Consider the following 23,678-nt stretch of genomic DNA (forward strand, 5'->3'; position numbering starts at 1 on the left):
GATCCTTTGTGAAGCAGATTGTGGAAAAAAGATCCATTGAGCTGCACTACTTGTAATCCCTTTTCACTTTTTTTCTGATGAATAAAAGAAAACATGTTTCTTCTGTGTGTAGCACAAAATGCAGTCCTATTCGGTTCTAGGTGATGTAAAAATAATTTTATAGGAACCAGGGCTAGACATAGAGTAACTGGATTACACACTGCTGATGAATTGCTGAATAGAACATACTGTTGTAGCAAACCAAGCCCAATTGGCATCTAAACGAAAGGGCTCGTATTCGTTGCCTTCCAGTCTGAGCAAGCCCCAAATGAGACTTTTCTAGTTTAATTAGTCTGCAGCCAATTAGTCTATATCCAATCAAGAATGACCAGTGGTGGATCCAATGATTTTTCCCTGACAAATGAAATTCCAGTTTTATTTTTATAAGTCTACGTGACTTATATTTAATAACTATTTCACTCACACATTTTTTTAAAAATTCACTGACAATAAAACAATACAAAACATTATGAGAACTGCCTTTAACGGAGGGTCCTGTGGGAGCTTTCGTTATTAGGTAAGGAAAGTTTCTTATAGGTCAAAAGAAATGTATATAAGTTCTTTAAAAAACAAAAAGAATTGAAAATTTTCCAACTTCTATAACTGCTGTATGTGTCATTATTTCACGAGACACCACAGTGCCTTTACACAGTGGGTCGCTTGACAGGGGCAACTTGATTTGTCTAGCTAACAGGAAAGGTCACTGCCATGTCAAGTTTTATGCAGTCCTCTTTCTCCATCTGGGGGATTTCCCTTTACTGTCAAACAAAAGCATGGTAGGTGCCTATGAATATTCCTAATGCAGGCAAGTTTTTTTTTAATCATCTCACAAAGACCAACCTTCTATTGGTAGCATGAGAATATCGGGCTCACCTCCCCCACCCCTTCATCAATAAGACCACTTATCTGAAATGGAAGCAACAAGCTCCGCTGTAATTGTCTCACATTATGCTCAGGTCCTTCAAGGACCACAAGGAATTCTTTAAACTCGAGTGTCTCGATTTAATGAGCACAGATTCTAGGGGCCACGATTGTCTTCTAAAATGCGAGCTTCAAACGTTGCCCATGGCAAAGAGAAAGTGTGTGACAAGGACACCAGCCACTTCCCATGCCTGTTACAACACGCCTATATATGCTGTAGCTCTCAGGAAGGATCAAATGGTACAAGCAGTTATAAATTGCCAGCAATTTCAGTGTGGCGAAGAGACTTGACTTTTGAAATTAAAAAGCAGCAGCACTTCACAGCTCAGAAACATGCTACTGTTTATTTTTCTTTCTGTGTTGTTGAGTTGTAAATAGCATTGACTTCAAAGAGAAAAAAATAAGGATTTTTACAAGCCGTTGGTCAAAATTAAAATATTTTTCTAAGACTGTGGCTGAGAAACAACTTAGCCCAAAAAGGGAGGCACTTTATACTGGTTGCTTTCATTTCTTACTTTTCCACTTCAAGTAATCAAATCGCACTTAATTATTTCCAGTAGCTTTTTAGCTCGCAACATTCTAACTTCAGAATTTATGAAGGATTATAAGCATTTTTAGGTTGCAGTCATGCGTCAAGAAGAATTATTTACTCAGTGAATAAGCTTGTGAATTTTGCTTTTATTTTCATCTACCTCCTTGCCATTTAAAGGAAAAACTAATGAGGTAAATAGCCAGCCAGCTTTTTTGTACAAGCCACTTGAAATTGTCATGGATGATGGTTAAACAGTACATGGTCATTACTGTGCAATAAAATGACATGTTTAAATGTCCTTCCTCAAACTTTACATTTTGGGACTTAAGAGTAAGAAGGCAAAGTAGAATAAATGCTCACTTCACACAAATGGCCTAGTTTGAGATTACTTTAGATTGCTATCAGCAGTTGGTTGGTGTAAATTTCACCCCAGGACATTTACATTCCATTCCTGCCAAATGGTCATCAATCTAGGCCATGGTTGGGGGTGCCTTTGCCTTTCACTCAAATCTGCCTGCCACAGTCATGTTGAGTTCAGTCAGTTCTTGGTTGGGTTGTCTTCTGAAACTTTTCACAAAAGCAGCCCCGCCACCTCGGAAGAGGAAAGAACTGATATGGATCACTAGCCTTGCTGCAAGCATGCCTCCTGTTGGCCGATTGGAGTATTACCAGGGTTTATACACCAGTCCCAACAAAGAGGATGGGGGGGTGGACGTGTTGGATTAGATTTCAACAGTTGTTAACTCATAATCAAGTAATGCTGTATAACAGCTCTATGTATACTTCGTGCCATAAAGGTTTTCAATTTGATATATTTTCATTTGTATTCAATCATCCAAACTTTAATGGAATTTTCAAATGGTAAATGACTAGGAGTCAAATCAAGGCAATCTGCATGGCCATACAATCTGGATTTATTCATTTATTGCCAGAATAAATAAGCTAAATCATCAATCATTTGGGATTCATGATCAGAAGTGTTACAGTAGTATTCAAGGGGTTAATCAGAAAGCTACTTTGAAGCATTAAATCAGTCTATTTCCATCCAATGGTTTCAGCTTTGAAAACCGTCCAAAGACTAATGCAAGCAATGATATTAATGACCCAATGATTGCCCTGTAGGCTTCAGTGAGGGAGAATGTACGCTTTAAACTGGAGTTCATCCCTTGGTTAGTCGACATCAAAACTCACTGAGTTAATATCGACTGACAGCTTGGAATACAACATAACTAATGAGAAAGCACACCACTCTCTAGCACAATAGTTTGATGTGCATGAAGCTATTTGCTTTGAGTACAAACGGTCCTCCTGTAAACTCAATAAAATGCCACAGTCAGGGCGTGCCCCACTGATGAACCTTATTGCTTTACAAGGAGAATCTTCACTGTGTAGGAATCTGGAGCAATTTTCCACTTGTCTGCTTCAATAAAACTTAGATTTGCTTCACGTTTTTAGATCACGGACAACAATATAGTGTTTATAAAACACCAACAGCAACTGATATAATGAGAATGCTTTCCACTGTATTTAACAGGATTATGTTTATATTTGTAAAAATCATGCAGAATTTTTTATGGTTGGGTTGGATGATCATTAGCTTCTGCTACAATACCAACAACTTGCATTTATATAGCACTCTTCACACGGGGTAGAGTCTCGGAGACTCTCCCACTGCCTCAGAGGATCTTTCCCACTGCCGAGAGTTTGAAAGTTCCAGGAAGCCGTAACTACTCCCACCTAAGTGTAATTACAATGCCAGTTCTGGCATTTACTGGGTTTTTTTGACCCAGCATTTTTCAGTGCTGAAAATTCTAGTAAATCTAATTGCACCAGAATTGTAATTGTTTGATTCCTGTGAGCAGAAGACAGCGATTAATAATAATAATAATAATCCTTGCATTTGATATAGTGCTTTTCACGTTGGGAAGACGTCCCAAAGCACTTCACAGAACACACTGTAAAGTGAATTGACTGTATATTTGTGGGCGAACGCGGCAGCCAATTGCGCACAGCAATGTCCCACAAACAGTCGTAGATTGAAAATGACCAATTTTTATCATTGTTTTTGGTTTTGGAGGGATTATTATTAGGCGTGTGGAGTAAGGAAACTTGCCCAAGGTTTCGCCCTGCCTGGAATTGAACTCTGGTCTCGCGCTTGCAAAGCGAGTGCTCTAACCACTGAGCTACAGGACTCCACAAGCCAGAGAGCATGGTGAGGTGGGGCGCATGCTAGGAGAACGGGCCAGCAGGAATCTACCCACTTGAGGGCATGCAGACATTTTTTCCATTTTCCATTTCTGTCCCGATGCAGCTAGGTCCGAATTCCAGATCTCCGGAAGCCAGGGGTTTCTGTACAGTGTTTTGTGCTACTAGGGCTGTCTGTGTCTGATATCTCCTCCATTATTCAATGTCCCGATCTAGAGATCAGTGCAGAACTCTTGTACTGACCGTGCCATCTATGCTTGTGAACCAATGAAATCCATTAGCATCAATGTAAAACCTAGACAGAACCAATGATATCTCAAAGACATGAAGGGAGGATAAGAGGAAAGCAAAGAATTGCTTCAGAGTACTTTTACAATCATTTTCTTCAAGACCAATTTCTTTGAAGTGTTTAGTTCTCATTTTGTTGTCAGTTCACATATGTACATGCTGTCAGTCATTAATCCCCGCCCCCTACAATTCCACTGTTTTCTACGCACCACATTAATCCTGCTCTTTCAAGCCAGTGGAATGCAGAAGTGGCACTCTACAGCTTTTAGCAGTAGTCTTTGGTCATAAGGAAGATGAACCAGCATAAGGCAATGGTTTGGAACAAAAATAATCACTTGTCTTACAAGTTCCATCTGGTCAAAACCCCTAAATCCCACTAGGACATAACCCTATTAAATCTTGTACATAAGAACAGAGGAATGTACAAGACCGGAAAAGATGATTATGGTTTGTCTGCCTGAACCCATTTTCTAAAATACCTAAAACTATAGGCCTCAGGTGTTGTCATAAACTTTGTCTATCTTATATATAACTTTTCATTGACTTGCTTTAATGTCCACTATCAGGCCTTAAACAATCTGACTGCTTCTGTTAAATATCTGTTGTGTAAAATCTCCCAGGTTACATTAAAATACACTTAAGCAAAGCAATTTTATGCATCAAATAATACTCACATTGTTTTAATTATCAGTTCTTCATGAACTTTACAGTAGTACAGCAGTTTCTACTTAAAGCTTCCTACCCATGCCTAATACAATTTCCTGTGACTGTTTTTTCACATAGAAAATAACTAAGGTTCAACACATATTGTAAAGGTCAACGCTTAGCACTGTGGTGCCCAAATCCATGGCTTAGACTTCTCATACGGAACCAAGTAAGAGGACGGCTTTTAGGTTTTATCATAAGCTAAGTATTAAATGCTTTTGCCAGATGCCAAAGCAAGGACTTATATAAATCAAACTGTTGTAATTGTTTTTGGATATCTCCCTTCCACCAACATCTATCACCAAACAATGAATTTCCAATTTTAGCATGGGTTTTAGCTCCAGGGTGTGGTTTTGTTAGTTCAGCCACTGGGATTCATTAATTAAGTCAGACACCATCTAGGGTATATTTACAGACAGCACTTCAAACTAACGTTACACGTTCTGAACACTGTCATACCAAGTAATCATCATTCCACTGTAAGCTGAACTAATGAGGTCAACTTGCTGACCCAAAGAATTTACGTGCTCGCTCTTTTCTAGTCCCTGAGTCAGAAATGTGGCCTTTTGGAGCAAGGAAAAGACTAAATTAATGAAGATGCTGCAACTGGAGGCTGAGCCAAGCTTGGGGAAAACTCTAAAGACCAATTTCACAGATTTCACAATTTCACAATTTCACCTTAGAGATTGGTGAACCGAAAAAAAAACTCGGACTCAGCTTGTTAAATTCAAATTGTTCCAAGATTATTTTATATATGTATAACGTGACCAAAAAGTTGAGATAATAATATAATAATAATCCTTGTATTTGATATAGCGCTTTTCATGTCTTCGAGAGTCTCAAAGCGCTTCACAGAATAACTGTAATGTGAATTGACTGTATATTTGTGGGCGAATGCGGCAGCCAATTGCGCACAGCTATCATTGCAGTGTCTAATAAGTCTTAAAGAAATGATGATATATATATTATAATAAATATATTTTTGATGATAGGGTAGTTATCACAACTTTTTGGTCACTCTGTATATTCGGATCTGATTGGAAAAACAAACAACTCAGACAGCATGGGAATTTACACTTTGCATCACATAAAGGTAGTCAAGAAAAAGTGAATAGTGATGCTTACAAACTACAAATAGGCATCCGCAACACAGAAAACTACAATGAAGTTAACTCTTGTATCCACCTCTTCACTAACCCACTCTTCTTCAATTAAAGTTGTGCAACCACAAAATTAATATCCTTTTAAAGATTGAATTGGTGAAATAAAATGGAAGCAAATTTAAACGTTAGTTCTTGCCAAATAAATAAAGGAATCTTAACATTAGGATTACAAACTTCGGAGAGGGTGGATTTGATTTTTTGCCTGAAAGTTAAAAAGAGGCCTGAAATTCCACCTAGTCTTGACCTAAAATTCACATTTGTGTAGAATTGTGGTAAATTTCTTTAATATTGCCTGAGTTTGTAAACTGATGTTCTATAGTTTTAAGAAAGAACTGACTTCCAAATTTAAGGATTTAAAAGGATTTAATAATTTTCCACAATTCTACTCGAGAAGCTTTAAGACAAAATGATCTTACTAGCTAAGAGTTGATAGTTCTTTGGGCTTGAGGTGTTTCAAGCAGGATTTAATGTTGTGTTCATATGAGAACCTTACTTTATGGTTCAGTCCTGATCAACCTAGTGTTTTTTTTAAAAAAATGTAGGTGTAACCATCAAGATTGACCTCTATATAAAACAGGTTGATAGTTATAGGGTATAGTGATAAGCAAAGACTGGGATGTCCAAGTATTCAGTAGGACACAATTTATTTTTGTTAGCCGGGTGTCTGACACATGTGGAAACCATCAGCATGCTTAAGAGTATCCAAACCAAACTGAGAATTCCATGTATCCCACTTCAAACGGAAATTCTAGATATGTTTGCTGGGATGGAATGCGCACTCTCCCCCTGGAGGGACACATCCTGCATACCTAATTCCAGAAAGTATTAGGTGCAGGTTAGCAAAAACCAAGGCTTGGGGACCCCAGAGTGTGCGTTGGGATCCTGCCGGAGACAAACCAGCTAAAATTGCATAGCTTGCCATCGAGAGCACTGCCTGACAAGCTTTCCCTCTGCAGGCCAATCAAGGCGGATTCCAGGCGCTGGATGCAAGAACACGTGTTTACAAAATCGGCCTCCAGGTAACGCCTTCCAGCAGCTGTCACCCCAAACCTCAGAGTTCCTTCATCAGCTATCCGACAGACATCATAGTTCCTGAGCTACTGAGGCTGGTGTGCACACGTGCGATTTTTGGAAGGTATTCAAGCAATAGCGAGGATAGATATTCTGCAATTCTACTTCATTGTGTCTGGGAATTAGAGTTTAGTTGTATTGATGAAGAGCTTTACCTCAGTTTATTGAATGTATGTCCATAATAAAGATAAAGCTCTGCATCTACTGTGGAAGAATAACAACAATAACAAAATTATATTTGTATAGCGCCTTTCATGTTGAGTTTGTGGGGGTCAAGTGGTTGCTTCTCATTCCAAACGTTTTAATGTTCTCAGGTATAGGGATCCAAACGTTAAAGTAAATAATAATAATCCTTGTGTATATTGTACTACCTAGAACATTGAAACATCTTAAAATGTGTTTGGTGATTGTGTAATTGTAGGCCAATACAGCTGCCAATTTACGCACAGCAATATCTGCAAACAGCCGTGAAGTGAATGATCAATTTAATCTGCCAGATTGATGGCTAAGACATCACGCAAACCCCCAAATGAAATCTGAAAATGTAACTTATTTAATTTATCAATATTACCTATTTGAAGAAGTGTTTATAAACGATTCAAGGCTAGTTAATGGATTCCACTTGGATTACATTACATATTGTAAAACAGTGTTTTAAAGTACTGATTATGGCTAATTTTACCAAAAAAAACTGATCTATTCCAGATATGTTAGCCCAAGTCATCAAATAAAAAGCTAACAAACATTTTATTTTATTCTGTCTAAAAGCAAACTAATGTTAGAAGAAAAAAAATGTAATCTTGCAGGTAGATACACTAAAATATTAAAACAATTCATTTTATTCAGTCAATAAATAAAAATAAACAGCCAGAAAGAGTCGATTTATTTTTATCTTCCTTTTTTTTATTTGGTTGCTATGGATTATAAATATATGTTAATTTTCTTTGTATTTCGCCTGTGTGGACTTTTCTTTTTAATACTTGTCAAGGCCTGAGGCAATAACCAGGCTTTTCCTTTACAATTAGTGCCTGAATTGTAGACAGAAGAAAATTCTGTTCACATTTTAACAATGATTGAAATTCAGCGTGCCGCATTACCCAGAGACGACATTAGCACTTTAAGTGATTAATGCGTGAAATAGGCTGCCATCCATCTTGGCATTCCAGCCTGTTTTATTCCCATAACGTACTTTGGGTGTAAGAAAACAGTCAATGGCCACTTCATTTACTAAGAGTTCTTGTGACCTCCAGGCATGCATACAGTCACACTGCCCATACACAGTGATTTACAGCAACATTGAAGAAGAGGGGCAAAGCAATTCAGGCGATGCACCATTCGACAAAAGTTAGGAAAAATCCATTGAAACAAAAATACAAACCACTGTGACTCTTAGCTTATCTGAAATGGTATCCTTGACTTTATTGCTAAATGCTTACAATCAATTCAAACGGTATCCCAGCAAGTTAAGATAAGAAAAAAGTTAATACTTACAAATAATGAAATAGTCCTTATTTTTTTGAAACTCCAGTCCCCACAAGTTGGGGCTGAATTCCTGAAACTTGATGGTATATATGACGTCTTGATCTGGTTTGTTGCAGTTCAGTAATGGTGAGGGGCTGGGAACAGCATTGCAGTTGTCAGCGTCTTCTTTTGATACCATGTAGAGCTTATAGTATTCATACTGTCCTGTGATCCTAGAGTCCACCTTGGGACAGATTATATCCATCTTGTCTCCTATCTGTGGGTACATTACCAGGCCTTTATTGGGTAGGAATCTGTAAATAAGAACAAAAGAATTGGTGAATAAGTGTGCCACCCTTCACAAAAAAAAGTTTTCTTTGAAAGAATTTGTAACTCTGTAAGCAACTAGCTGGAATAACAATGTAAGTCGGATGGGAGGAAATATTAATTCTCAGGCAGTTTCAGTATTTTCTGTTTGCCTCCTTTTGATAATCCTCCACTAAAATAGATAGGTGGAAAGTCTAACAAATGCCTTCCTTGTGTTGTGTAAGCCAAGCTTAAGATTCTATTGTTTTAAGAATGTTTGTCAAAAAAAAACACTTGTGCTTCCCTGAATAATTCAAAACAAATACATGTACAAAAAATCTTCCTTTTTGTCAGAGAATAATATTAATTTTATTTTGTGTCAGTTAATTTCCCTGGTAATGCACAATGTTCCAATTTGAAAGACAGTCCACATGCAGAGATGGAAACATGTCCTTGCAGCACATACATGATAAATTCAGCAGTCAAAAGGCTAAAGGTGCATTTTTGGTAGAACACTTCTCTCGTTACATTAGAATTTGACAGTGCCTCTCATTTGGTCTATTTGGTTATATTCTATAAAAGGCCCACCTCAAAGGATTTTACAATGACAATGAAGACATTTGTGCACAAAGTCCATTTCAATACAAAAAATACATTCCTGGTACCGAAGGTGACTGTTTTTAACTGGACTTGCTGTTCTCATATCTAAAGTGCGGCACTAATCCTTGTTCTCTGATGTATTGGTTACCGTTAACACCCAGAAGCAGCTCCTTAAATTCACAGCTTCTGATACAATATCCCCAAGGCCCAAAGCAAAGTGCCCTTGTCTGCATGAACCTGGTAGACTTTATAGAGTTTGCACAAGATCAAAATTCAACTGCAGAGCTCCTGAAATAAAGGAACACGGATGCACATCTTCATTCCTTTATTCAGTGCACACCTCAGAATCTTGGTTAGCAATCTTGTAAGTTTGTTTGCATTTTAAGGATTCTTATTAATGCTCAATGACTCTAAGTTAGAGAGATGTGTATAGGGTCAATAACATTAAATGTTTCACCTCACACTTTAAGGTGCATTGTTCATTTGTTGCACTTGGGAGATTTTGTCAAATTAACGTTATATCATTTAACTTTTAACTATATAGTGATCGTTTAATACAATCTAACCCTGAGTTTTAACAGAGAATTAATCTCAGGCTCCACATTTGAAGCATTGATCCTAAGGTGGTCAAGTGATCATCAATATGCAAAATATAATCTGTTTGGCTCATAATAATCCTTGCATTTGATATAATAACTCTCATGTCTGGAGGATGTCTCAGAGTGCTTCACTGGATATACAGTAAAATGGAGTGACTGTGTGCTTGGTATGCAAACCCATGAAAAAAACCTACAGAAGTGTACCAACCTTCAAACAAAAATATAGATAAAAATATCAATTCTTCAAAAACAGTTATCAGTGGTTTCACATCGATAATGTTATTTTAGTTGTATCTTATGTTTTTACAATTACGTTAATCACAATTAAATAGAACCCTTCATCATCTTCTTACCTTAATTTGTTTTTTCAGCTCCTCTTTTCAATCTTATTTCTATACTGTATTATGAGACTCAATGGTTCCTCTATAGCCTAGTGGCGATAGGTCCCACCTACTATTAGTCCAAGGCTCAGCTTTGCAGATCCAAAGATCACATATTTAATTCTGGGGATCAACCAAGCTTTGGACAGTGCAATTTGTATTACTACCACGGATGAGGAAAAGGAAAATCAAACCGCGCTTCTAACTTTGGCTGATCACTATCCAGTGACCCTCTACTGCAAAGTGTATGCTTGTGGATATAAAATGGGATCAGGATAGGCCTTGGTTGTAATCCTCTCCACAGTTGAATCATCAGCAGAAACTCACTGTCTGGGCTCACACATGAAGAATGACCAATTGGGCAAATTACCAGTTGGCTGAAGCCCAGCAAGAGTTAGTACATTTTCAGAGAAAGAAAAACAATTCAAATTGCCTTTCCTCCCTACATCTCGTATATGTGTTAGTCAATTCCTTAACAATTATTCACTGAAGCTTGTCAATCTGATAAACATCTACAAACTACAAAGCATTTCTGGTGCACTGAAGATACCCTAAGACATTGACAGTCACTGGCGAATGTGCTTTAAGAGATGTGCCCTGCCCAATAATAGTGTTTGAGTATGGAATTAACAATAAGCTATATTCCATTTTCAATGCAACTATTTTCAACAATGGAAACCAGAAAATAAGAGTACATCAGTCTGTCCAGCTCCTATAAACTAATCTGCTAAAGCAGTAATCTAATCTGAGGTGTTCAGATAACATTTTAAAAACGGCTCTTATGGTTTTTAAGGTAATCTAAACTACCTGATTAGATTACAACTAGTAAATTGTTGCTGATAATCATTATTCTTTACTGACTATTTCACAACATCAAAAATGTTTTAGGGATTGAATGGTGCAGGCAGCTCAAATAATTTCCTTTCATCTCAGCAAAATGGGTTCAAATCCAGTCCAGATTGATGGGGTGAAAGTCTCCTCTCTCTGCCGACTGTAAAAGCCCTCATGCGAAATAAATTTCATCAGTGTGGGTTGAGCCCACATTGGGTTGAGCCCACAGCATATAAAGTGTGATTAAATCGGAACTGGTTATTGCATTCAAATGAGAGTCTGGTGTGGAAAATGGAAATATTCAGAAAGATTTTTTTTGGAGGTTGTGTTTAAAGCACTTAATTGTTGGTAGTGAGTAGAAAACGTTGTTCTGTGTTTACCTATGTTTGATACTGGGTGACAAAATTAACACTATTCCATTTCCCCTCCTCTTGATGATCAAAGAAACTCATTGCAAAGTGAATTTGCAAAACATTTTGCTGAAGTTAAGTCTGTTATCATGAACCTTCTGTTGTCCTGAGAGCAGCAGAACAGGCATAACTGCAAACAAGCTACATTAAATAACACTTGATTCACTCAAACTTGTGAGCAATACATCTATAATAATGAAGCTTGGAACAGCACTGAGTATGCAAATTTCCATACTGTGCTTGCACAAGTGTAGCAGTGTTCCAAGATTCAGCAAAAAACAGGCTTGTGGTTCACTTCAGCTGACCACAGATCCCAGGGCAGGAAGGCTAGGATCTTACATTAAAACTGAAAATGATGAAACGTGTTTTGTAGATAGGCAATATTTGCATTTATTTTTATTGGAACTCTGTCAGCTGCACTGACATCTACTCATGAATGTAAGTCCAGGTTAACAGAAGTTGGATTGTACTTGCTCAGCAGGTATATAGATTGGTTTCTACATCGATCTGTTTCCGAGGTGTTGTGTCAATTCATAGTACAGCAGTTTTAATTGTCTGATTAGTAGTCGATTCATACATTCAAGTTCAAGAGTAGAATAGTGTTCTTAACCTGCCACTAGTTGTCACTAACACACACTGAAAACCACTAAAGTCGTCAAGTGACATCTTGATTTGGAAAGTAGGATCGCAGGCAATTTTATTTGCATCACTGTAACAGCAGATAGAAAAAATATCCAGGTTTTGTCAGGTGTTGGCTAAGGTTTTAGTTGTGCCGATACTTTACTTCGGTCTGGAGCAATGAAACATGAAACTGGTTGCCTGGATGATACTTAACACTGGTGGTTCCAGGTTTATTAGTAGTGACCATGACCTAGTTGTGATAATCTACCAATTGGCATATGATTTGCACGTAGGTATTTTCCTCTCATATTTGGATCAAATTTTGAAGTCGGGAAGGAAACCAGCACTATTTTTAGAGCAGATGTCTTATCAGCAATCATAGATCAGTGTTCCTTAGGGGCTGGATACTGAAAACATCTGTGATCATTCTGTTATACTAATTATTCTAATCTTTAAGAACCATCGTTTCGGCTGCCAACTTTGTTTTGCAAAAAAACTTTGCTAATCTTTGAGGATGAATAAGATATTTTTTTCTAGTTTTTTTTAAATCATTGAATAAATTAACAAATTGCTGATTATGGCGTGTGTGTTCCTAAAGAATAGTGGGAGAGCAACTGAAGCCAAACTATGCAACTTAAAAAGATATCAAGCTGTTGTTACAGATAAATAAGCCATTAGCAATCATTTCAGTAAGTCTCTTCCAGAATGTCACCCTAGACCAATGATTACAACATTTTTGGGGGGTTCCCAAGTACCGAGTGTGTGTAATGATGCCAAAAAAGTGTGCAATATCCTTCTTGAAATCTTACTGTGTTCTGCATTTTACATTCATGGGATCAGGTGCCCTCTCTTCAGGGTAACCAATACATACTTCAGCACTGATCCCAGGGATAATGTTTTTACTAAGTGGTTCTTATTAAGGACAAAGAGCAGTATGACAAAAGATTAGCTGAATCTATGATTTTTTTGTACAGTGGGCAGCCATTAAGTATGAAGGTAAATATTTTCCAATTGAAGAACCCAATGCTTAAACAACTGCAAGGTCCATCAAAAGGCTACATGGAACCAAAAAGGATTAGCAAACTCTCCACTGACACAAGCCACTAGTTACAGTATACAAATTCAAATTACAAATTCACACTGATGAACTCAAAGAGTTCCACTATCCCATTTCTGGCAAATGCCAATCTCTGCTGTTCAGTCATTTAAGAATATTTCTCTTAAATCGTTTACTTTCTGTGGTCCTATGTTTAAAAGTGATTTTAATAGTCAATTTTGCAGCCTAAATCAATGAGCCATTAGAGCAAGTCCACAACCAAGCGAAGAAGTAATTTAACTGACAGTTGTAAGCATCTGCAGAAATAGCTGGACTGAGTTGGAGAAGGTAAATGGTGAGATTAGGCTGATAGCAAAACGCAACAAACAACAAAGTGTTGTTTGCCGCATGGTGTGTCACCCTTACTTCCAATGAAAATCTTTTAAAACCAGTAAGAGAGGAAGCAGATGAAGAGATCCCCACTACTATAGTATTCTTACACTTGTGCAGTCTTGTTGTTAGCTATACATCTTGCCAGAAGCCAGCAGAAAGAGTTGGGAAACTTTTTTTTATTATAACAGAAAGCAGCTGGATTGCTTCACTATTCCTGAGGGAAACTAAATTCCAACAAGTCTATTTGCAGCTTTCATCTAAGGTGTTGTTTTGATTTAGCAAATTTATGGTCCTGTTGGGAAACAAATCAAAAGTATCTACTCATCATTTTGCCATCTAACACCCTAGTTATTGCTCTGTTTTAGTTTGAAACTATAGTATACAGATGATAATATAATACATTATAATTAATAGAGTCTCCAAAACTGCCATCAGACCACATTCCAAAAGGCTAATTAATTGCTGTGGGTTTGCAGTGAATGAATAGGCTCTGAGGAGGGCTGGATACTCTGAGCGAAAGTTCTGATCCAGGCAGGTAGACCAACTGCTGCTTTACTGAAAGGCAGCAGATGGTAGGCTCCTATAAAATGTAAATAGATGGAGACTCACTAGCAGAACTCACAATCAGCTTCTAACTAACTGCAGAGTGGGGCAAACAGCTCCACAAGGACTTTGAGGTAGCTTCCTTAAACAAACTGCCTTAAACATCTAGGACAAGGAAAGCCAGATGGATGGTCATGAAAATATTACACAGGCATACAGCCAGCATCTTGCTCCGACATGGAAATGGGTCCGGACATGATTCCAGCACTTTCAATTCCTACAAGCAGCAATCTGGCATTGGTCCCTCGACTGTAGCGTGGCTAAACTTATGAAATGACTCTCCGTTCACCTTCTTGAATTATAGCACAATTATTCCATGCATTGACTTTCAATGGCATAAAATATAAACTTCCAGTCACAAGACAAAAATAATGCAGAACGCAAATAATGTAATATATCGAGCAAAACATTTGTATGTAGGGAGATTACAGTGGTTATTAAAAGCATCCATCTTTTCTTCAGGGGCATTTCAAAAATCAATTTCTTACAGCTAACAAAGTTAAACAAAACTGTTACATTTCTCCATAAACACAGACATCACTTCTTGTAAAATCCCACAGGCCACTTTCTCAAATTCCTACAACAAAGTAAACTGTTTATTTTGGGGTGTTTATTTTCCTAATAATGAATAATGTTTAAAAGTGCAAGCTTTTAAGAGAGTTAAATGGCTGAGTCAGAATGTAGTTTTCCTTAGTCTCTAAACAGTAGGGTGAGTATCTATAGAAGGAATTTCTGTTTGATGATGCATTTATGCATTACTAATCTTATTAAATAACCATTTAATCCCAACATAGAAATAGCATCTCTGTTGGAAAAAGAAATGTAAACAAGATAAAAAGCTATTCTACTGTCTTTACAGAGTCACTGTGCTTTCATATATAATGTATTTTGTCAATAATAATTCTTGCAATTGTTATAGCACCTTAACTTGCCATCAAAATGCCTCAAGAACTTCACAGAATTTACTCTAAATTGTTGCGACTGTGTCTTTTGTAGGTGAGCACGGGTTGCCAATTTGCACACAACAATGTTCACAAACACCCATGACTCATGAGGTAATGACCAAATTCATCTGAGAGATTGTTGGCCAGGAACAGGGAGAAACACCCTTTTCTTTTCAAATAGTGCGTTAGGATCTTTAAAGTTTACCTAAAAAGAGCAAACGTCTTGGTTAAACGACTCATCCGAATGATGGATCTCCAGTCAAATCTCCGTCAAATCTTAACTGAAACTGGTCATAAATAATACTTATGGGCTTTACTTTTAATAAATACCAAGCTTAACATATCTTTAAGCTTAACATGCAGAAACTATTGATTAACCTGTGTTATTTAAACATTGCGCCCAAATTGCCCATTGGATTGAGATTAACATCACTGAAGGCACTGGCACAAACAGTTTTTATTTTCCTACAAGGCTTTGGAGTATTCATTTGGAATGGTATGTTTGATGAAGAAAAGCAAACAAAGCCTCCGGATTATTTTGTTTGTAATTCACGGTGACCTCTGCTCTAAGGCTATTCATTAGGGTCAGGCTAATTCAAGCTTGGCGTGTGTATTTTGCTGGTTATGAATATGTGCATATATAGCTGCAGTTGAAGAGGCAAGATTGGCAAATGATACTTGGCGTGGATGCTCCCGGTTAATATTTGTCAAACTCCCCATGAGAATCATAGTCAGTAAGAATCATATAAGAACCTAAATGTGTTTCACTTAAAGATGTAGAACTGATCCAATGTTATCAAATATCAAATAAAGAAAAGTGACCTTAGATGTAGATTCACTAAGACTGAAGAATTCAGGAATCTACACAGCGTTTTCACACAACATGAATTCTTCAATCTGTTTTGCTAGTACTTCAATTACAGTATTTGCAGCCTTCACTTCCATGCTTTTGCACACCTTGGATCTTGTTCAACACAGAGAATTTTCAATAGTTACATATCAGTTGCTGCTTTCAACAAATAAGTAGGGAGAAATTCCACCAGGGTCTAGCTTTACCCATGTCACACTTCAGAACTTGTAGAATTTGACAAATTGTTGAATTCACTCTTAACTCTTGAAGTTCTCTGGTTCTTAGAATAAATTACAAATAACAGCTTTACAAATTAAGGCTCTACTGAAAAAATCTGCAAATTCTGGATGCTCAACATTACTAAATAGAGTAAATCTAGACCCAAGTGGACAATCTCTTCAGAAATGTTTAACTTGCGGTATACAGTATTCGGTATGCAGAGTTGTTTTATACTTCGTGTTTAAATTTCAAACTGCAGTATAACCTTATGTAAAAAAAAGTTTAATCTGAAAAATGATTTGGTCTACACACTGATGTTTGCAATTTAAACAAAGGGAGTAGAGTTTAAAACCTTTGAGGTGGGCATTGTTTTTGATCAAGAACATTTGCCTGATTTTCCTTGACCTTTTCCTGCGTGTATAAAGTGACAGAGAAAACCCAAAACCTACTCGGACTGCATTCCCTTTGAACATCATTAAAACCCTCGCTGACAGAAGTGATTTGAAACCTGCTCTGTAAACGAAAATCTATCTTCCTTGAGCAGCTGACTTGTGTTCTCCTCCTGGAATCTGGATATCAAACCCTCGCCTCTATATGACGCAGAACGAGTCTGTCCCGCTGATATACAAATTAGCAGCCAATGAAACAATGGTCAGGCGCTTGCACCTGCAGGATCTTGCAACTGTCCCAAGATACCCCCAGAGCTGTGTTCCACTTGCCCTTTGTGTCAAAGCCTTTTTCAGGGATTTAGCACAGGGCGACGGTTTAACCCTTTTACGAATACAACAGCCTCTTGAAAAGCAGAAAGAGAACCGATTTGCTCTGTGCTGGAATTTTTCATCAGTCACCCTCCACACACTCTCCTCTGTAGAGAATTCAAATTCCTTTGAATAAAGCTTGTGTATTTGGTATCTGAGACTTCATTTTGTCTTTTTCCCATTTCCTGAGACTGAGAGGAGGCCAGCTGGATATACTTATTGGAATCATGGTGAGAAATGACTGGCTTGGACACTGAAGATCAGTCCAAGTCTGTTGGGTAAGAAGCAGGACTGTGGAGGAACATAGTTAACAGAGCAGTGCAGGAACAATGTGATGTGTTTATCTTTGCTTCTCTCATGGAGTGTGAGACCAAAGCCTATTCCTGAAAGATGGCTGAATCAAAAGCTCTCTGTTTCCTTTAAAGATAACCTCAGCCACACCAATCCTCCTGCACTCTGTTCCTTCCCAGCATGTTCCTGTCTATGGCACAAATAGATGAAAGAAACAATCTCAAAGTAAGCTTAATCCTACCGAATAGCTACTGCTGGGCCAGGAGTTAAAAAAAAATCTCCTAACTAACCCATGGTACAATCTGCAGCTTTAGGCATACAGGACTTCAATAAAGAGCAAATTAAATCTACCTTTTTCATATTACACATAATGAATGAACAAGAACTGAGCAGCTTTTCTTCACCATCCTCCAACCCAAGCCAAAAAAGCAGGCCTTTTATACATCCTAATCCTAACCTGTTCTCATCTAGTCGAATCAACAGCTCTGAGCATTGCTGCCCTTCCGACTCTTTCAAATTACAATGATAGATGTGTCATTTTAGACATGAACTAAATCTATATGTTGCCTTGGCAACCCCTGGTCCCTGCTTATATTTTGTATAAAATGAATGGATTTGCTGTACAATTTATCAGAAAGAGGTAGACTGGTGGTTTCATTTCAAAACGATCGGATTACTGCATCTGATTTCTTTGTGTCTATTTATTTCAATCATGGCAGATCTGACTCTTTCTATTCTGCCCCTTGATTTACATTAGCTCTGCAAAGCCCGGCTCCAATCTGCATTGTAATCCTTTATTGTCAATAACCTAGAGCTGATTTCCTTTTAAAAAGACGAAAACTGTGTTTTGATTTTTTCCTAATTTTGCCTGCAATGCTATGAGCAAGTCTGGCTGAGGAAAACAGACCGTCACATCTGCAAACAAACCACTTAACACGGCAGACAAGGCAACCACATCAATATCTACAAATACATGCTTCAATACAAGTAATAAGGGAATGGCTCCATAATACAATGGAGTCATAGGATTTGCTTTTTCCTAGAGGTTCTACTCTCTTCTCTCTGTATGCTACAAGAAAAATGACAAGGCAATCCGCACCCTACACAAGCCACTTCACTCTGCATTCTTCTATTGTCCTATTACTGTCCGATTTTGATTGACAATTCCATATACAAGTGCTGCATTTTGCAGAAATTCTTACCTAAGGAGAATAAAACCTAGGCTATTTCCTCATACCCAGAACTACAACAGGTCTACTACACACGGTAGATTGTAAATATCAAGAGTTTTTTTGGGGGGGCTTTTAGAAAGTCCGGCAGGCAAAAACTGCAGATTTATGTAGTTCGGCAAAAGAGTTGACAAACAGGTTCTCCGTTTCACTGAACGTTTTACAATCTAATCTCCCTATGGACTTGTTTTCTTCCCTCAAGGTAGACAGGTACACCCTGAGGTACTATACGCAATTCAATGCACTAACATTCCCACAATTAATATGGAGGTAGAGCTGAGAAATAGGTTTGCATAATTTGCAAAAATTTAAATTGTTATTGCTCAGCTGTTTGGCATGAGGGTGGGGTGCGCAGCCTGCAAGTGCACTCTTGAAAATGTTTTACTCTAAGGCAGAAAAAATTATGTATTTCATGTGATTTTTGAGGCAGAGACACAGGATAAATGGCACAAAAATACAATTATTGCTAGCAAGGCCATACCTCATTAATTGACGTTTACTATATTTTTTATGTTTCCTACTGATGCCCGTAAATTGTACACAGAGGTACTTTGCAGTAATTATTTGAAATTAAATTGTTTTTCCTTATGAGGGTACAACTTAAAATTCTCATAATGTTACCATACAATAGCCCGAATTTAATAAGCAGAGTAGCACTTCCCGGACCAGGCAGAATGCACCAAAGAATCAGGGACTTGTCATTCAGTCTAGGCACTAATAGCACTAAGACAATTGCACACTGTTTAAGTCTAATCACATGCCCATCCTATCACATGCTGTTGTGACAAGGGAAAAAAATTGCACAATTACTATGCATAAGCTGCATACCCCAGTTAATGACTAAATCTTTCAGTATTTTAACAAGCTAGTTTCCTGATTCTACAGACTCAAATGGGGGGGGGGGGGGAATGGGAAGAGAGAGTGGGAGGGGGTCAACATGCTAATAGATTTTTTAATTATTCAAATGTTGTCTTGGTATGTGTTTTTTTTCAAAATATTAAAACGTGTGCTTAACCTAGAAACGCAAACATAATAGTGCTTAGTTCTGGGGCCTACAAAATACACAGTCAATATGTGCTTTTCTTTCTTCATATAGGAATGTCTTCATCCACTTAGAAGGCGACTAACTCAATGGGGAAATGTGGCATGCAACATGATAATTATCTCATCAAAAAACACACTTTCTACTTGAAAGGATCATTAACCTGTTTAAATTAAAACTTTTGTCACACAGGATTTAATCCTTTGGGCTAACCATCAAAGATTGGCCTAAAATCTGATTAAGATATGCATAATAACTCTTGCACTTGAGACAGCATCTTATCAGATCAAAACATTTAAGCTGCTTCATACAAATTTACTTTAAGGTGTAGTAAACTTTGCTGAATAGGAAAATGTGGCAGCTAATCAACATCCACAACACTCCACAAATAGCAATTAGATCAATAACCAATAAATAGATATATTTGGGTGAACTGAGAAGGGGGAATAATATTAACTGTAAAATGGGAAAACGCATTTCTTCAAAACACTGTTGTTCTGTGAGACATTAATGTCTGCTTGATGTTAAGATTCAAACAGAACTTCAATTTAACCTTACCTGAAGGCCAACATTTCCAACAATGCAGCACTCCCTTAGAATTACACTGGAGTGTCAACCTAGATTACAAACTCAAATCTTAGTACTGGGCTTAAACCCACAACCTCTGACCCAGAGGTGAGTGTACTACCAACTGAGTAAGAATGCGCTTCCTATGAAGTGGCGTCATTGTACGCAACCCTAATTTTTTTTATTTAAACAGAAAAACTAGGTTTAATTAACTAAGAAAAATGTTGAGTGAAGCAATCTATTTCAGAACTGGGACTTATGAATCTAAGGGTTTACAAGTGGATCATTCTTAGGTAATGAGAAACAAATGTATATTATAGTTTATAATCATAAACCATTTACAAGCTCCAAAACCATCCATGGAGACAAATTCAAACTGGGTCCAGATTTGCTCTATTTATGCAGCATTTTAGAATGCCAAATTTGACAATTTCTTGAATATTTGTGAAGCTGATTTTCTTCTAACAACATCAGGTAAGACTGAATTCAACTACTTCTTCACATATTTATCATAAATTAGCAAAGCCAGTTTTCACATCTCCACCATAGAAGTAACCCTATCCTTTGTTTGTCATGCGTAAGACATAGAAATTGATGTGGAAAACAGATGCCTAGATAGCCCAATAACCTTTCTGGGTTATTCATTTTCATTTTCTCTCAAAACCTCTCCCTTTCTAAAGGTAGTGACATATAAAGCAATATAGGTCTACTTGATGTAACAAGGAATACAGCATCTGACGAAAGGGAGGATTTATCAGGTGTGAACAGGCTATCCCGTGTTAACAGGCTATTTAATTATAGGATGGAATCACAGAAGAGTCAAGCTTCGGTCTCACTGGGAAGATAATTCTGTGGTTGTTGATAAACCTTACTGGATGAGAACACTGTATTCTCTGCTGTTGTGTAAATTTGTGTTTCTTGGAGCTGTGTATTTAAAATGGAAAATCACATTATTAACAGACACAGTCAAGGTATGTAAATTTACAGACCAAAGGACAATATAATGTTCTCAGGCTGCAAGGTGTGTAATTTTACTGACAACCAGACAAATTATCCTTCTGATGTCTGCATATTAGGAGTGCACTTTTCAAGAGCGGTTGCTAGATAGCAATCAGGGGTGAGACAGAAGCTGGTTTTCCCTCTCCAGGGAAGTCAAAGCAATTGCAGCGCCCCACTCCACCACCCACTGATGCCCCAAGAGACATCAGCTACCCTAGCATGGAGCAGAGAGTGAACCTGAAACCTTCCCACTCTGTAAACTTAATACCTCACCACACGCACATGTTTACTCAGAGTCACGAGAGGATCCTGACAGTTTCGATAAACAGAACAAGTCATAAGTCTTTTTGTGCTCAGAGTGAAGAATATATACGTTCCCTCTGGGAATTAATCATTTGTTTTATTTGAGGTCGTTATCATGAACTGAAATTATGTTCATTGACCCACTATTAAATCTTGCTCAGTCCAACTGGAAATAAGCACAGGATACATTGCTTTTTAAATTATGTTTCTGAATTTTGAAGATCTCAATAACTCAGAAGATGATGCATCTTCAAAATGCAAATAGAACAATTTGTCATCTGAATGCTGTCCTCCATCTGAAAAGTGGCATGCTTTTTAATGAAGTTGAAGCCATTGCCTGGCCATTCACAGTATAGGAGTGTGGAACACAGAGCTCTTGACTCAACACTGGTGTCAACAGTTTGCATTCCTCATGCTCCGTGAACTGTTCCTGCCTGCTTGTTGTCCCAATCTCTAAAGAGAGAATGGTGAGGATATTGGTTAAAATAATGATTGCCCATACCTTTCTGTGGTCAAGACAGATTATGAGCAAAACCAGAACCATGCCCCAAATCTATATTAAATTTAAAAGTATTAAGGTTGCTCCCCTCTACTACTGCCGATCTACACCTTGTAGTAAATAACTAGAGTTCTGACTGAGATAAAATGAACAGGCAGTTTGTGGAAATGATCTTCAACTCCAGGCTGCTCTAATATCCTTCAGGCAGAGGACAACATTTTTGTAATTTTTCAAAGTGGCATCAAGCTGCAACATGGAGAAGGACAACCTTTCCCTACAAATTACACAGCCTCCTCCAGGCAAACAACTCTTGACAGGAATTAGAAAAAATATCACATTTAACTGCTGATAACAGCAATCAAACCAGAAACAATATCAGGACTGTCATTTGTATGGCTGCTACAAATGCAATGTTAAAAACACTATAAATTTTAAAGATGGAAATGGTTTAACATTTTATTTTTATTTCCTGCAATCATGAATAATGAGGCAGAATATAATTTACGATGTCTGAAAGAAATCAGTCTTCCTGATACTGAGTTGCTTCCACTTTATTACAGTTAGAGTATGGTCCATTTCAGTGTATTAATGAATGAGATTTTATTGAATAACCAATCTTTATTGCTAGGATTTGAATCATTTTCTTATGGGCAATGCTAGAAGATGTGAAGTTTTGGAGGATCAGTGGGTATGTTTTTAGTTATTCCAGCCCCACTCTCTGGAATATCCCTTCACCCCCACCCCCACCCCCCCCCCGTCCCCCCAATCATTTTAACGTCCACTTTAAGTTCTATCTTTTTGACCACCTTTTCAACCCCTTACTCTCCTCAACTCCCCATCTTGGGCTCAATCAGTCAACTATATGAAACACTTTGAGACACCCTCCCAGTATGAAAGATCCTGTATACTATATATGTAAATTATTCTTGCTTCAGCTCCTTATAATTAGTCAATCTACTGATACTTGCAGATCCAGATCATCACATTACAGTGTTTGTTACTGAACATTTTTCACTCGCAAATCCACATCTATAAAATGTTAATGGGTCAAATAGTCCCAATAATATGTTGTAGCTTACTTGATGTTTCAGATCAATACAGTGAATGGTTATAAAAGTGGACAAACAAACAGCGGCCAGTAGAAAACAGCAAATGTGTGCAGTCTCCCTACAAAAAGACTACCAAACAACCAATACTACACAATTCCTTATTTTTAACAGTTATTAACAATGCAACACTATCAGCACTGATGAATAAGTGGGAAGATGTACTTTTTGCACTGAGATAAACTGATTCATTTTTTTCTTTAAGAAAAAAAATATAATGAAGTGATGTTTCACTTAGCAAGGGCCTCACAAGTAAAATTAAATATTGTGCTACTACTACAAGCAGAATTTTATTTTATTTGTATGTCTGTGTGTATGTGTGTTTGGGGGAGAGAATTCAGTATTTTCACATAGAAAACCAGAGTTACCCATTCAGTGGCATTAATAATTTAGTAATATTTTATTACCAATCTCTTAAGCTTCAAGTGTTACAAAGACAGTAAACTATCCAGCTGGGCCCACAGATTCTGGGACAGATGAATCGATTTATATGCGTTAATGAATTTCACAATGACTTCTCTTCACTTCTTGTGACACATAAGGAGCCTCTTTGAAGCAATATTTCAACAAGCAAGCAGAAGCTTTATTTCCTTAGTATCGGGCTCACACTGCAGACAATGAAGCCGTGCCTGAGCAAATGCTCCATTTAAGCTAATGTCCCCATCAACAAGATGCTCATTAATTTTTAAGATGTCACATTCAATTTT

At 37.5% G+C, this 23,678-nt stretch overlaps 1 protein-coding gene across 1 annotated transcript in view; it reads right to left on the reverse strand.

Moving 5' to 3' along the window:
• LOC103178623 (ephrin-B2) overlaps positions 1 to 23,678 on the reverse strand; it is a 44,360-nt gene that overhangs the window by 14,919 nt on the left and 5,763 nt on the right. The window contains exon 2 of the mRNA XM_007893469.2: positions 8,416 to 8,699. Within this exon, the coding sequence (XP_007891660.1) occupies positions 8,416 to 8,699 (284 nt within the window). The remainder of the gene's footprint in view (positions 1 to 8,415; positions 8,700 to 23,678) is intronic.

Source organism: Callorhinchus milii, unplaced genomic scaffold (assembly GCF_018977255.1).
Source record: "Callorhinchus milii isolate IMCB2004 unplaced genomic scaffold, IMCB_Cmil_1.0 Scaffold4, whole genome shotgun sequence".
NCBI lineage: Eukaryota > Metazoa > Chordata > Chondrichthyes > Chimaeriformes > Callorhinchidae > Callorhinchus > Callorhinchus milii.